At 39.3% G+C, this 17229-nt stretch overlaps 1 protein-coding gene across 2 annotated transcripts in view; it reads right to left on the bottom strand.

Annotated features, from left to right (window-relative positions):
* zgc:113516 (uncharacterized protein LOC541449 homolog) overlaps positions 1 to 15602 on the bottom strand; it is a 53863-nt gene extending 38261 nt beyond the window's left edge. The window contains exons 1-2 of one of the 2 annotated variants that reach the window (XR_004631463.1): positions 15357 to 15602; positions 1520 to 1782 (exon numbers count right to left, since the gene is read on the bottom strand). Coding sequence is in view for 1 of the 2 variants with exons in the window: in XM_034684855.1 (XP_034540746.1) it covers positions 1520 to 1782; positions 15357 to 15497 (404 nt within the window). In the remaining variant the exon portion in view is untranslated. The remainder of the gene's footprint in view (positions 1 to 1519; positions 1783 to 15356) is intronic. The other variant, XM_034684855.1, reaches the window with a different exon arrangement.
* Positions 15603 to 17229: the final 1627 nt, after the last annotated feature.

The raw sequence follows: 17229 nt of genomic DNA, 5'->3' as shown, positions 1-17229 counted from the left end.
AACAAAAAACATCTCAACATCTCATCTGTGTGCTGCTTTTGATTTTTAATTTTTTTTGCTTTTCTCTGCAGAAATTAATCAGTAAATAATAATAATAAATATTTTATACAGCAAGACATAAAAAAATCAAACATTATGTGCATGTTCATTTTAAATTAAGCTTTTTAAAAAAATGTCTTTGTGAATAAATTATTTACATATAATTACATATTATGTTATCTTGGATTGTGACACTGACAGTTTTTTTCTATGCCTGTTTAAAAATGTGTTTCTAAATTAAATTAATGGACACAGCTAAATATTTAAAAAATGATGAAATAAAAATCCCCATGATATGCTGCTTTGTTGAATTTAAAGGTCATTTAAACTTTGATAGATCATACTGTTTTCTTTTAATTCTAATATTATAAAATCTCAACTTTTAGAGGCTTTTTACTCATTTTGATCCATTCTCATTGGTCCAAATTAAATATGTTTTTTGCAGGTATTGTTATGCAATTAAATCACTTCTACAAACACAACCAATCTGCAACCAAAACAATCTTCAAACATCGAATGTTGCTGCAAATCCTGCAGCAAATCCAGACATGATGCAAATATCATGCACACAAACAAAAGTCCAAAACAAATAGCAAATAGCAGAAAGATGCTTCAAACGATGCAAAAAGACAAAACAACTGCATAACCAGTAAGTAAACTGCAAATGCATAAATGATGCAAATCCAGAAATGCAAGAAGACAGAACAATCATGTAATGTAAAAGGTGACAATGGAAGGGCTCCAGGCCTCTAGGGGGCACTCTGTTGAACAACTTATTGCTGACGTTAGCTGTTTTCCAACTAAAACTTTATTTAAACCGCACAAGATTTATGTCCTGGTTGATGTAATGGCATGATAGGATGACAGAGAGTAATGTAAGACTCAAACTAGCTGCCATGTAGCCAACACACACAATCTGTATTCAGAACCTGACGCTGGGCAGCTAATAGCATCGCTAGCTGCACGGCTCCCTGAGATTTGCAGCCAACTTAAGCTACTCTTAGAGGAGGAAGCTTTAGCATAGGTGTCCAACTGAAAGCATACCTCAACTAAAGCTGTTTGGGTGTCTCTACAGATGAGATAGTAGTGTTAACGCACAGTAGTCAATGAGGCCCGGCCTTTATAAAAACCCTCCTGCAGCCATGTGTGTCACTATAAAAGTCCCCTGCCTTGTCCTCCTCACAGTCTACATCAATGATCCAGTGTTAGAACCTGTTCCACTGAGCATCTCTAGAGGCCTGCAGCACTTTTGTTGCCTGTCTAAATTTGCAGAGTTTCTTTTGCATCTTTGTGTTTCATTCAGTAGAAACAACACAAACAATCATTTTCAAAGTCAAACTGAGAATATAGAGTTTTATGAAGCAGGATTTTCCTCCATAAACAGCCCACTCATGCCCAGCACACCTCCTCTGATCAAATCTCCATCAGAAAAAGAAAGGGTGAAGTAAAGCAGAGCGCTGAGAGCTGTTCTGGCAGAGACCTGTAGATGGAGGGCTGTCGGAGCAGCTCGTCGTCCAGGACCTTTCCTCTCACAAACTCGTAACAGATGCCGTTCTGGAAGCTGCAGTAGATCTGTGGACCGCATCCGTGGGCGTGCAGCACCTGGAACATTTCCACCTCCCGATCCCGGTTCACATAGAGCTCCGTCATCCTGCCGTACAGGCGCACCAGAACACAACCCGGCTCCTGCAGAGAGCCCACGAAGCAGCCGATCAGCTGGTTGGTGATGCCCTCTGTGAAGGTCTGAAAGTGAAGGACAAAAACACAAACATTTACAGACTTATATTTTGTACATACTTTCATAATAATAATAAAAATAAAAAATATATATAAAAAAAAAAAAAATAATAATAATAATAATAATAATAATAATAATAATCATAATAATAAAAATAATAAAAATACAAATTATAAAAATTATAAAAATTATAATAATAAAAATAAAATACTACTACTACTACTAATAATAATAATACTTATAATAATAATAATAATAATAATAATAGTTAAAACAATAACACTAGATACAACATAGATGATAATAAGTAATAATAACAATAATAATAAAATAAAAAAAATAATAAAATAAAAAAAAATAATAATACTAATACTACTACTACTACTACTAATAATAATAATAATAATAATAATTAAAGTTAAAACAATAACACTACAACATAAATGATAATAAGTAATAATAATAATTAAAATAAAATAAAATAAATAATACAAATTAAAATACAATAAGTTAGCCATTATTTGTCCCACAACATGGCCATTTTACAGCAAAGAGACAGGAGCATCACACAGAGAAATCTTGACCATGAGAGGTGATGGCTTTGCCCTCATCCTCCTGTCTCCCACCATCTCCACAGGGTCGAGAGGGCAGCCCAGAACAGAGCTGGCCTTCTTCACCAGTTTGTTTACTCTCTTCTCATCTGCAGCTGTGACGCTGCAGCTCCAGCAGACCTCTAGATAAAGGACGGCTGATGCCTAAGCATTGCTCCCTGCACACCTAAGTGCCCCAGTCCCCTCAGCAGAGTGAGTCCGCTCTGGCCTTTCTTTCAGTGGTCTGTTCAGTCCAGTTCTTTGTTCAGGCGAACACGCAGGTACTTATAAGAGTCTACAATCTCTACCGACATTCCCCTGGTTGTTTGTTTCAGAGGGAGAGATGTGTTTATGTCTGCATAAATCATATGATGATGATAGTTTTACAAAAATTAACTACAAACAGATGAAGAAAAATAAATAAAGGAGGAAAGAAAAGAATAGAGAGAAGAAAGACAACAACAAGAAGATCAAGAAGAAGATACAAGGAGAAGAAGGAGAAGGAAGAAAAAGGAAGATGAAAATTACAAAAAGGAGGAGTACAAGAGGAAAAACTGGATGAATAGAAGATGGAACTGAAGAAGGGAAATAACAACAAGAAAGACATGTGGTACAACTAAAGTAAGAGGAAAAGAAGGATGAAAGAAAAAGAAGAAAAAGAACAAGAGGGATGTAAGGAAAGGCAGAAAATGATGGTGATGATTAAGAACTTTTAAAAGTCAAAGCAAAGGAAAAAATAGTGAAGAAGAAGAAGAAGAAGAAGAAGACGAAGATGAAGACGAAGAAGAAGAAGAAGAAGAAGAAGAAGAAGAAGAAGAAGACGAAGAAGAAGAAGAAGAAGAAGAAGAAGAAGACGAAGAAGGAAGAAGAAGAAGAAGAAGAAGAAGGAAGAAGAAGAAGCAAGAAGCAAGAAGCAAGAAGAAGACAAACAGAAGAGAAAACAAATCAAACCTCAGGAAAAGTTTTTTAAAAAAGGGAAAAACAAAACAAAACCAGGACAGGCGACAGAACTAAACTCTACCATGACCTAAAACTACAACTAAAACATCCCATCAAGGTCAAAGATGAAGCTAAAGAACAACATATGTAAAAACAAAGAAGAGCGGAGGAAGAGAGAAATGAGAAAAAAGCAGAATGAGGAAATACAAGAAAAAGGAAAACTATAAAAAATGGAAATCAGAAGAAATTCAAGCTTTAAGAAGAAAAAGAAATACAAAATAAGATGATTTAAGATGTTGAAATGAAAAGCTGGATTAAAAGATAAAGAGAAGATGTCACACGGCTCTAAAGCAGGTGATTTAAAAGAGGTCTCTGATTCTGGACTCTTATCTCCTTGGTCTTTCCAGAGACACGGCCCCCTTTAGATTTAAACCTTGACTTTGAAACGACCAGAACAGCCCCACCTCAGGACCTGAGGCTGTGAGCTGGTGAGCTGGTTCATGAGAGGTCAACAGACTCCAAAGACAACTCCATAAACGTTAAACCAACAACTGGAAGGTTTTCTAAGCAGATTGTAAACCGGCTCTTATGTGTAACTTCACAGATTACACTGATAACACAGTGATAACACAACCTCCTGTAAAAGAGGGGAATGCCCTTTAAGATGGAGTTTATGACCGTCTTCACATGTTGACAGCATGCTCTGGTCTATCTACGTCAGATAACAGTCATGTTGTTGTTCTGTCACTTCTGTGCAGGAGAAATGTGTGTAGAATACAAGTTACACCCTCAAACCTCAGTCTGAGTTTCTGTTAATCCAGAGCTTTGAAAACTGTCAATAAAGTTTCCTTTGAAAAACTTTTACAGACAGAAACTAAGGTCTGTGAATATGATGTCAACAATGAATATAAAGTACAGTTATCAAGTATATTTAGGGGTCAAGCTGTTGTTTTTAATTACATTTCATTCACAAATGGTCCAAATTATTATTTTTTAAATATGAGCAGTTGTTGATGGAGATGAATTGCTGTCTGTCTGTGAGGTAGGATGAGAGCCAGGAGAGGGCTGAACCAGTTATGCCAGTGTAATGCCAACGTTGTTTTACTTCATTTTGTTCGTCTAGCACTTGTAAAGCACTTTCTAACCCTCTGCTGTATCAATAAAGATTATTATTATGATTATTTTAAAGGTGACATATCACGCTTTTTTCATCAACATATATTGGTCTAAGAGGTCCCCAAAACATGTCTTTAAAGTTTATGCTCAAAAAAACACTTTGAAATCAGATTTTGGTCTGCCTGAAAAGTCCTCTTCTTCAGTCCTCCTCAGAACACTCTGTTTTCCCTCTGACCACGCCCCCTCAGGAAGTGGATGTGTCTCGGCTCTCCAACACGTTGATCTAATGTTTACATGTTGGCTGAATATACACGGCTGCTCAGAGATCACGTTACTTCAACCCTCTGAATGTGATCCTGACAGAGAGGCGCCTGTAGTAGGACCTTTCTGAAGGATTGGTCATAGATTTAGTGTTTCTTGTTGTTTTATTTATCAGTATGTAGAGGTGTGTCTTGGTACACAGCTACGAACATGTAGCTATGTGGCTATGCTAACTAGCACTAGCACTTATCCATGATAAATAAAAATCATCCACTAGATCTTCAAATCTGCAGACGTGGGGAGTAGAACCGACCTCTGCCAGAAAGGCAGCAGGACCTTTTATGAAGGATTGGTCACAGATTTAGTGTTTCTTGTTGTTTTATTTGTCAGTATGTCGACGTGTGTCTTGGTACACAGCTACAGCTACAGCTACAGCTATGAACATGTAGCTATGTGGCTATGCTAATTAGCGCTAGCACTTATCCATGATAAATAAAAATCATCCACTAGATCTTCAAATCTGCAGACGTGGGGAGTAAAACCGACCTTTGTGTTTATTAAGACAGCCTACAACTAGCATGCCTCCCTCCTAAGCTCCTTGTTAGCACACATTTGTGCAGGTAATGAAAAACGGAGGAGGGATTCAGTATTATTTTATACAGTCTATGGGCTGAACAAGCTCTGAGCTCTGACTCCGTGACAGACCGGATATTGTTGTTACGTAACAAAAACACGGAAGTCTGAAACGGCTCGTTTCACACACATTTACAGAAAGGTGGAGAAATCAGAACAGGGGCAGAATGGATTTTTTTCATTCTCGGGGGGTTTGTAGACATGCCAGGGACACATATTCCAGGTAAAAAAACATTAAAAAGTCAATTTTGCATGATATGTCACCTTTAATGTAATGACTGATGAGTTTGCATATCAGTGTATTTCAGTTGTTTACATCACCTGACATTATGCCATGGTGCTTTCATACACTGTCATTTGCACAATCAGGACAACAAGCCTCCCTGTATCCTGCACATTGAACGACACATCAAAATCCGTTGTGAGACTGAAAAGCTGGGTCTGAATCAGTCTCAGGTCATGCAGCGAACGCTTGGCTGAAACAAAACTACACCGAGCTTTAAAGGGAAAATAAAAAGCAGCCGAAAGATGCAGAATGTTTGGTGTCTGAAATCTGGATTACAACTTCTCCACAAGCATGCTATTGCTAACGGCTAATTGACCTCAATTTGGTCCCGAACTAACATGAAAGCCTTCTTTTCACAGAGAGATCACTTTCCAGCAGCAGCTTGTTTGTACTTTAAATGATACTTGAGAGAGACCATGAGACCGCATTTAATCTGGAGTTTTTCAAATTGAAATCCTCAGGAATAACAAAATGTCAACACACAAGCAGCGCATGAACGATCTGCATATAGTGTTGGAAAACTATGAAACACAGGAATGCTTTAATTTGACTTCAGATGGAAACTAAAGCAGATATATACAACATGAGGCAGGTTACTGAAAGCTAATAGATGTTCAGTGTCAGAGAACCTGTTGATGTTAACAGATCCCACTCACTGCTCTGAGTGTGTGTGTGTGTGTGTGCGTGTGTTAGTGTGTACACAACAGTACCACAGTGACCAGTGTTTGCTTGCTGAAGCCTCATGGGGCTTTTGTTGTCATTCAGTGGTTTCTCAGAGTCTCTCTTTCTCTGCCACAATCCCCCAGAGTACTCAGAGAGCCTCGGGCCTCCGAGGTTTCCATCAAGACGGAGAGTGAACAAACATGTTCACCTTGACATCACATCAAGTATTCATGTTCTGGATGGAGGACGACATGGAGACTTGAAGCTACCTTTGACGTTGTTGCTTTCTGAGCTGCCGTAGACGTCCTCCTGCTGTGGATGATCTGGACTCCAGCTGATACGGACGTGCTGGACTCCAGCGGCAACAGCTTCTACGACTCGTCTCATCACTATCACCTCTCTCTCTTACTCCCCTCTATCTGTCTTTCCAGACCCAACTCGGTCGAGGCATGATGGCTGTCTAACATGAGTCTGGTCCTGCTGGAGGTTTCTGCCTGTTAAAAGGAAGTTTTTCCTCACCACTGTAACTTGCTAAATACTGCGATGTGCAATGCTCATGGTGGATTAAGGTGGGGTCAGACTGAGTCTTACCCTGTCTTGAAGTTGGGTCTCTGTTCATAATTTGACATAGAGTGGTCTAGACCTCCTATGTTTGTAAAAGCGTCTTGAGGTAACGTTTGTTGTGATTTGGCGCTATACAAATAAAGATTGATTGATTGATTGATGTCAGTCAAGCTTTCTGATGCACTTTCTATCTTTGAATCAGAGACTTCATAAAGATGGACGGAGGATCTTCCACTACTTTTAGTGTTTTAAAAAGAAAGTACAGTAAAGTCCACATCAGATCTTGTCCTGTGTTGGTCCGAAGCAGACACTCACAGTTATAGAAAGTTCAGAGACTCTTGTGTTATCATTTGTTCTTACAGCTTGTCCTCTACTTTGCTCCTCTTGATGCAAACAGCACCACAGGAGCTGCATCTGTCAACAGAGCTGTCAATCACTGGGTCACACCCCCTTTTCATTGTCCAATAATGAAATTAAAACTAAACTTCTCTCCTCAATGAATCAGAATCAGAAATACTTTATTTATCCCGGGGAGGGAAACTCGAAACACACACAAACACAAACTAACAAAAGAAATGACTGATTTGTGTATTTCCAAAGTCTGTTCTGCTAACTGCTGCTAAATACTACAGACTGCACCTTTAACTACAACTCTACCAGGCTGTGTGTTAGTGTTACCTTGTGCTGAAGTGTTTGAAGGAGCAGTTTTTAATCTGGCTTTTCACTTGGAGTAATTTCCTTTTAGCCCTGGACAGCATTATTACAATTATGACCATTGTTTCAGCATCATTATTTCATTCTATCTTTATTTTTATTTTTTTCTTAATCTGATTTGATTTGAGTTACTTTATTGTAATGATTTTGTTTCATCTTACATATATTTATCTGATTTAATTTAATTGATTTTATTGTAGTAATTTTATTTATTTTCCTGGTATATTTATTATTTTATTTTTCTAGTTTTACTGTACTGATTTTATTAGATTTTTATATTTATCTGATTTGACTTTATTGATTTTATTGTAATGATTTATTTAATTTTTCTGGTATTTATCTGATTTTATTTTATAGATTTTATTGTAATGCTCTTATTTATTTTTCTTATATTTATCTGATTTAATTTTATTGATTCTATCATAACTTTATTTTATTTCAAAGTATTTCACTTTCCTCTCTCTTTTTTAGCCATGTATCATTTTACCTCTTGCTTTTGTTTTCCTGCTTCTCTGTTCTTTTGTGAAGCACATTGGGCTGCATGCTAAAATGTATGAAAGGTGCTATATAGATACAAATTAGCTGAGTTGACAAGTTACCACACTCAAGGCCGTATTCAAAGGATTGCATGACTTTTGCACGTGCTTAACTTGCAAATGAAACAAAAAGACACCGTCCATTTCACAAAGCACACACAAAGGGTTAAATGCCACCCTAACTGCACTGCAGAGCACATAGCTCTTCAATGCTATGGTTCTATATGTGGGTATTTAAATGGACCATCATGCAATCATTTGCCCCCTCTATATGCTTTCTGCAATTAATGTTGAATTCACAAACACTGAAGTGAACAGCCATGTGCAGTAATTCAGAGTCTCTCTCTTTTCCTCTCCTCTCTAAAGAATCTGCATTAGGGATCTGTCTGCACCCCTGTAGCTTCACTGTAAACATTTTTATACATACATAACTGGGGCATCAATTCAAAATGATGAACAGTTTCATCTGCATCACAGGTAACATCCTGCAGCCAATCAGAATCCAGTATTCACTTAGTTCCATTATGATAAATTTGCATTGTTCCTTTCACGTACATCACTTTGTACACTTTTCAAATAAATCGCTCAAAGTGCCTCAACATGCATCACCTTGAGCCTCCTAGTTAATTTGCACGAAAACAGATTACATAAGAGCTTCACAGGACAGCTTCAAAGCAAGAAGAGTCTGATGGAAACACACATGAAAACAAGATCCAGCAGGAAGGCCAGGTCTTTAAAAAGCACAGCCAACAGAGAGGTAGCAGCAGAGACTCTGTCTTTTCCTTCACAGTCTGAGTACTCCAAACAGAGGAACACAATACATCATTAAAGAGACAGTCGGGATCTGAGCGCTGTAGGCAGACATCTACTTCTTTGTGTACATTTCTGGACCCGCTGTAGATTGAGAGGTCACCCACCCAACGTACCATCACCTGACAAACAGAAACCTTATTTCTCTGAAAGATTGGACCTTGTGTTTGCACATGGGACCAGAAAGGGTTCATTCTGTTCTGAACAGCTGCTCTGACAACACTGCTCATCTGTTTCCAGGGTTAAAGAAATAATAATAAAGTCTGCTATTGTGTCCAGTTACCTTGGGCTATCTGCTGGTTCTAAAAAGGTGTTTTTCTATACAGAGGCATAAGTAGAGTTTTTCTTCACATTTTATCACCGTACGTGCTTTTAATTAATCTTTCCCATAGCATGCTTTTATTTTGAAAATTTGAACATTTATCTGTAATAATATTCACAGCCAAACATCTTTCATCAACACGTATTCAGCTGACAGCTACACACCTGTCAGGATGAATCTCTTTAAAGACTATATGCACTATTTCTTTCTTATGGTTTTTAGCATCAATCAATCAATCTTTATCAATAAAGCACCAAATCACAACAAAGATTAGCTCTTTACAAACAGAGCAGGTCTAGACCGTACTCCATGTTCTATTATCAACAAAGACCCAACATCAAGACCGGATAAGATCCAGTCCCATCTTACAGACAGGACTCAGTCTGATCTCATATTAATCCACCATGAGCAGAGCACTTTGCAGCATTTAGCAAGTTACAGTGGCAAGGACAAACTTCCTTTAACAGGCAGAAACCTCCAGCAGGACCAGACTCATGTTAGACACACATCTGCTGAGACTGAGTTGGAGAGAGGGATAGAGGGAGATGAAGAGAGAGAGAGATGATAGCGGTGAGACGGAGAGTAGTAGTTGTAGCAGCTGGAGTCTGGCACATCCACTGCAGCAGGCCAGAGCAAACCTACGGGACAAGGGAGCTCAAGGACTCCAGAAAGGTCTATGGTTAGTAACTTTAATGGGACAGGGAGAGTTAAAGTGATCCCAGTGTGTCAGTGGGTCAGTTCCCCTGACAGTCTAAGCCTATAGCAGCATAACTAAGAGCTGGTCCAAGCCTGATCCAGCTCTAACTATAAGCTTTATAAAAAAAAAAAAAGGAATGTTTGAAGCCTACTCTTGAAAGTAGAGAGGGTGTCTGCCTCTAGGACCCTGACTGGTAGATGATACCAAAGGAGAGGGGCCTAATAACTGAAGGCTCTACCTCCCATAGTAAGTTACAGTGGCAAACTTCCTTTAACAGGCAGAAACCTCCAGCTGGACTAGACTCATGTTAGACACACATCTGCTGAGACCGTGTTGGAGAGAGGGATAGAGGGAGATGAAGAGAGAGAGAGATGATAGCGGTGAGTAGTAGTTGTAGCAGCTGGAGTCTGGCACATCCACAGCAGCAGGCCAGAGCAAACCTACGGGACAAGGGAGCTCAGGGACTCCAGAAAGGACTATGGTTAGTAACTTTAATGGGACACGAAGAGTTAACCCTCCTGTCATGTTGCGGGTCAAATTGACCCTTTTAAAAGTCTATTTTAGGCAGTATATGCCTTCCAAACCAGCTAAATGCAGCATAAAAATATGGGCAGCATGTGACAGAAGAGGTGTCTCATGTTAATTTATAAATTTCACTTCATAAAAATCAAAAAATCAAAATGTAAAATAAAATAAACAAAAATCAATGTCATGTAAAACTATTGTATTTATATTTAGGGCTGTCCAATGTACATTAAAAAAAGTTTCAACATTAATTTTAATGAAAAACGAGAGTTATCTTCATTGAACTATGATCTGTGAGGATTAAAGAACACCAATGGACTAAATCTTGATTTAAATGGTTAGTAATGGAGTTAATAATTTAATTTTAATAAAGTGTATTGGGATTTTTTGGGGTTCTGATACTTTTGCATAATTGAATATGCCCCGGGTGAAATTGACCCAAGAACATTATTGCTGTTCCAGAGAAACGAACATAACAGGAGGGTTAAAGTAACAGGCAGAGAGAGGGGAGCCTAGTGTGTCAGTTCCCCGGCAGTCTAAGCCTATAGCAGCATAACTAAGATCTGGTCCAAACCTGATCCAGCTCTAACTATAAGCTTTATCATAAAGGAAAGTTTGAAGCCTACTCTTAAAAGTGCTGCTAACATCTTCACTTTATGTTTCTGTGTTCTTAGATGTTTGAGACCAGCTGGTGAGTTAAGTAGTATTTTCATTATGTGTGCAAAACTAGAGGAAATGATAATAAAGAGAAATCTTGAACTTTACTTTTCACATTTTTCAACTTTTCAAAAATGCATTAGCTGCATTAGCTGTTCTATGGTTTTGTTGTAGTGCATTATTGTGATCACTCTCCATGAATAGCTAACAGTGAGCGTCTGTCTCTCAACACTTGTGTAGCTTTCATCTCAAGGCCCTCTGCTCTCTGTAAACACACCACATAAATACACTTTATTATATATTCTTTCAGAAAGGCAGCATATTGTCCTGAGCTCCAGTGTTATTAGCAAACATAACTATGAACAGACATAATGTTTATGTTCTATCTGGGGAAAAATAATTCAGATTTGTAACAATGTGCTGGAAAAAAACAAGTTTCTGTAATCTGTTCTGCTGAAAGGTGCATCAATGTTTGGAAAGGTAAGTTATTTACTCGTGTCACACTGACCTCCTGTGTTGCTGATGCTCTGACCAGGTCAATGAAAGCCCCACTGTGTAAAATACAACATAACAATGTACAGTCATGGCCAAAAGTTTTGAGAATGACACAACTATTCATTTTCACAAAGTCTGCTGTTTCAGTTTTTATAATGGCAATTAGCATATACTCCAGAATGTTATGTATAATTGCTCAACTGCAATTAATTGCAAAGTCCCTCTTTGCCTTGAAAATGAACTTTATCACCAAAAACACATTTCCACTGCATTTCAGCCCTGCCACAAAAGGACCAGCTAACATAATTCAATGACACCTTCAAGGAAACACGTGCAGCCATCATTGCATTGCACAAAAAGGGCCTAACAGGGAAGTTTATAGCAGCGAGTAAGATTGCACCTCAGTCAACCGTCTATCGAATTATCAAGAACTTCAAGGAAAGAGGTTCAGTTGTTGCCAAACAGGCTCCAGGGCGCCCAAGAAAGTCCAGCAAGCGCCAGGACCGTCTCCTGAAGGTGTTACAGCTGCGGGATCGGGCCACCACCAGTGCAGAGCTTGCTCAGGAATGGCAGCAGGCAGGTGTGAGTGCATCTGCACGCACAGTGAGGCGAAGACTTTTGGAGGAAGGCCTGGTGTCAAGGAGGGCAGTAAAGAAGCCACTTCTTTCCAGTAAAAACATCAGGGACAGACTGATATTCTGCAGAAGGTACAGGGACTGGACTGCTGAGGACTGGGGTAAAGTCATTTTCTCTGATGAATCCCCTTTCCGATTGTTTGGGGCATCTGGAGGAAGGCTTGTTCGGAGAAGACGAGGTGAGCGCTACCATCAGTCCTGTCTCTTGCCAACAGTGAAGCATCCTGAGACCATTCATGTGTGGGGTTGCTTTTCGGTCAAGGGAGTGGGCTCTCTCACAATCTTGCCTAAAAACACAGCCATGAATAAAGAATGGTACCAGAACGTCCTCCAAGAGCAACTTCTCCCAACCATCCAAGGGCAGTTTGGTGATGAAGAATGCCTTTTCCAGCATGATGGAGGACCTTGCCATAAAGCAAAAGTCATAACAAAATGGCTCGGGGAACAAAACATTAAGATTTTGGGCCCTTGGCCAGGAAACTCCCCAGATCTTAATCCCATTGAGAACTTGTGGTCAATCCTCAAGAGGCGGGTGGACAATCAAAAGCCCACAAATTCTGACAAACTCCAAGCATTGATTATGCAAGAATGGACTGCCATCAGTCAGGATTTGGTCCAGAAGTTGATTGACAGCATGCCAGGGAGAATTGCAGAGGTCTTGAAAAAGAAGGGTCAACACTGCAAATATTGACTTATTGCATGAATTCTGTGTAATTCTCAATAAAAGCTTTTGATACTTATGAAATGCTTCTAATTGTATTTCATTATACCATAGAAACATCTGACAAAAACACCTAAAAACCCTGAAGCAGCAGCCTTTGTGAAAATGTAATATTTGTGTCATTCTCAAAACTTTTGGCCATGACTGTATGATGCTGTTATGGTTGCAGACTTTTGAAATTGAGCACAAGAAAACAAACCTTACATTGAAACCAAGCAGCAAACTCCGGTCTCAAATGATGAAGCCAATGCGGAAGTGCTATAAACTGCAATACATCGAAAATCCTCTTGAGGCTGGCTGCAGAAACACAGGAAACCACATAGATATGAATGGTAAAAAGACGATCTTTGCAGCATTAATAAACATGTTTACAGCCTGGTTCAAAAAACGTCTTGGCCCTACAAAGCTAATCTCTCTAATGGCACACACTGTACGGGGGTGAATTTTTTTCTAACGTGATGGTTAAGAAGATATTAAGATTATGAGTTTTGCCCAAATAAGGACATGACTGACATGACTCCCGGTCGGGAACACACAGCCATTGGCTAAGAGACTCACACTACGTCACACTCTGCCTAGTTGAGTTCCGCATTACCAATATGGCTGCTGCCGTCGATTTGCTTCAAAACAGCTCTCAGGAACAGATGGGTGATGTCACAGATACTACGTCCATATTTTATACAGTCTATGATTGAAACTCTTCACAGCATGGGTACCAACCATTCTGCACCTGAGACATATTTATATAATGTACCTGGGTTTTACTGCACTCTGAACGTCGTCATTGCTGCTAGAACTTTTTGCATTGACTGTATAATAAATGGACGTATTATCCGTGACGTCACCCGTCTGCTTCTGAAGCCCTGTTTTGAAACCTGTTATCGACGGGTGCCATATTGGAAACGCTGGACACAACCTAACTTCTGTCCAGCTAATGTGAGGTAAAGAGGCGGGCTTTGAGCCTCCTCGCCAACAGCTACAGTGCTCCAGCCTGTCAATCAAGTCAGCTGTGCCTCTCATAATGGAAAACTTGTGATCTTAATACCTTCAAAACTGCTGTCATCAAAAATTTCACCCCTCATACAGTGTGTGCCGATAGAGAAATGAGCTGTAAGGCTAAAATAATTTCTTTTACCAGGCTGTAAACATGTTTATTTCTACTGTACAGATCGTCTTCTTTGAATGGGTGTGTATGTGGTTTTCGGTGTTTCTGCAGCCAGCCTCAAGTGGACACTTGATGAACTGCAGTTTTTAACACTTCTGCATTGGCTTCAATTCTCACGACTGGAGGTTGCCGCTTGGATAAGATAAGATATTACTTTATTGATCCCCCGGGGGGGGAAATTCAGTTGTTACAGCAACCCAGACATAAGTACAATCAAGAAAGAAGTTTCAATAAGTAAAAATAAGTACAAAATAAAAATAAAACAAAAATAAAAACAAAACAAAATAACATAAAATAAAAAAATAAATAAAATAAAAATAAAAATAAGTAAAATAAAATAGATAAATAAAGCTAGAGTACAATTTAGATATATACAATGTTACAAATGGAATTTAAATTAAATAGCAGTAATTACAGGCAGTATTAAAAAAAGTTTCAGTAGTGACAGGTTGACATGGTGTGATTATGGTTGGTAATGACAAATTAAGCAATAAATATTAAGAATATTTGTATGTAATATGACCATGGGTTGTAGTTAGAATAATAACCATCTGCACTACTGAGGTATCAAACCCAGGGGTGCATTGGTTAACGTGCTTCTAATTGGCAATCAGACCGTACTGCAAAACTGTCTCTTAATTCGTTAGGACAACACATTAAATGCCACGGCGGACAATATGAAACAATTTTCAACTTAAGATGATGACAAGACTTTGCAGTATGGCGATCAAAAACCATTTGCCACTCCAGGATTACACCTAGCAATGATTTTCCTGTCTTTAATCCCTGAACTCTTTCAGCAGAGCTACTCCCAAAAACACTTGGCTCTAACCTTCACAGACAGAAAAAATTGGCGTCCGCTAAAGAAGGGAACTCGCTACAAGATGATCGATTCCCCCCTTCGGACAAAAGTCAGCAAATTCCTGACTTTGAGATGGTTTTAAAGATTATTTTACCTGATTTTTCTCTGATGTGAGGTGTGGTAAGAGTGATTTTACTTCCCCTGATTACAATCAGATATCTGGTGGTGTGTAGGGATCCCCTAGCACAACAAACTAAGCCATGGTGTAGTAGTATAGTAAACGCAAAGGAGAGGAGGCGATTCTTGGGTTATGGCATTAGGACAGTGCGTTGACATACTCACTGATACCCAAAACCTCATTGAGGCTGACACAGATATTGGTATTATCATAAGAACAACCTCTAACTGGGACACAATCCTCTATCTGGAGAACCGAACATTCACTTGCCTTCATCTGAACGTCCTCTGCCTTCCAGTGAGGACGGAGTCTGCTGAGGAGGTCCAGGATTCCTCCACGAGGTTCCTGCTCATCAATACGGATGTCCACATTGAAAAGTGGACTCCCGGTGTAAGAAGAATGTCTGTCCATTATCAAAAAGTAGATCCAAAGTTGAAGAGATTTGAACTCAAAAAACACTTTGAATGTGTTCAGAAGCTTCTTGACCAAAGTACTCCTCAGATTCAACAACTCATTCAAACATCATCCAACGAGTCTAGAGTTTCTGGACATCAGTCTCATCTTGAAGCAACACCAAAGTCAAATAAAGCGCACAGAAAAGTCTTACAATCCAAAACCAACTCTAAGACCTGCTATACAGGAACTCTTAAAGAGCCATCAGTGGTGTTTGTATCGTCTGAAATCGTCCACTCGTGTGTCCAGTGACTCAGCAGCCCAGGTTGCTTATCAGGGGCCAATGTTCCTGTGGGCATCTTCATGGACAGAGTACAGAGTTTACACATTAACCACTGGTGGTCAGAGCTGGGCTGCAGGCAGGCGCAGTGTTAAACACAGCTAAAGGAGCCTTTCTCTCAAGTATACCAGACCTTCTTGAACTTTACTAATTCAACCATCATGCAAGTACAAATAGAACTTTACCAACATGATATAGAAAGAAAAACTTTCTTTAAAATGACTCCTAAAAGCTACTTCCAGTAACTCTCTGTTTGTTTTTAACATTCAAACATGTCACTCTTGGTGAAACTTCTCCTTGGAAGTTGTAAACTAAGTTACTTTCAGTCTCCATCCCAGCCATCTGACAGCAACCTGTTAGGTCTCATTCACACCAAACGTGAACGGCCACGTCATCAACTTGCTAAATTTGCGTGTCAAAATAGCGTGTACGCAAGTGCCCAAGAGGCAAATCTCTGCAGAAGGAGAGGGGTTCCCTTCAAATGCCACTCCAGTCTGTTGTCATCAAACAAGTTTGAGCTCGACTACATTGAATGACGGAGCTTGTTGTGCTTAAGGGGGCAGTGCTAACTTCCTAGTACAACCGATAGCTGAAATCAAGTGACAGACAATGGTTTTCACAATTTAACAGATAATCTGACCTCCTGTGAGCTCCTGTTTATTCCTGATCCTGTAAAAAACAGGTAGCGTCACAATGTTTGAGGGAGCCGCACAGAGATGTAATCAATTTGTCAGATATGTTCCAGATGAATGAACCTCCACTGGTCCGTACGTCACATCATACGCCACCAGATGATCTGCATGCTGATTGGCTATCGCTGCAGGAATGATTCACTGGAGTTCAGATTTTTTTTTAACTGTTGCAAATTCATTAGAGTGTAATTCGCTTCATTCTAACCACCATACAAGAACTTGTGTCTACTCAAGTTTTCACCTTGACTTCACTCACCCAAATGATTTTCTTGCAATTGGTGTGAACGCCCCATTACAGTATTAACAGGTATTAAAGACTAACTAATTACTTCAAATACATCTGATAAAGTGGGACTGTCTTATAGTCATGAGGTGCATTTCGACCAAGAGTTCCAGGGTCTTTTAGCCCCCAGAACTACTTTCCCTGGAACTGAAAGGTTCCTGTGCCCCCATTGTTGTCTGCGTTTCGACCACGGGCTGAAGTCCCGGGGAGATTATGCAAATCAGGCCAGTGACGTATGGAGGAAAAAAATTATATTAAATAGTATTTTGAAATCTTAACAAATAACTAAACTAGTTTGCAATCCCAGGAACTCCCTCTGGGTTTCAACAACTGTGTAAACTCCACAAACACTGTTACGTTCAGCCAAAAGTCCCAGGACCTTTGAAAAGTACTACCCCCAAAAGCAGGGGCTTTTCAGGGGGGAGATTAACTACC

The sequence above is a fragment of the Notolabrus celidotus genome, chromosome 6 (genome assembly GCF_009762535.1).
Source record: "Notolabrus celidotus isolate fNotCel1 chromosome 6, fNotCel1.pri, whole genome shotgun sequence".
Lineage (NCBI taxonomy): Eukaryota > Metazoa > Chordata > Actinopteri > Labriformes > Labridae > Notolabrus > Notolabrus celidotus.
Note: the sequence above shows the minus strand (reverse complement) of the source record. Positions and strands in the feature narration are given on the sequence as shown.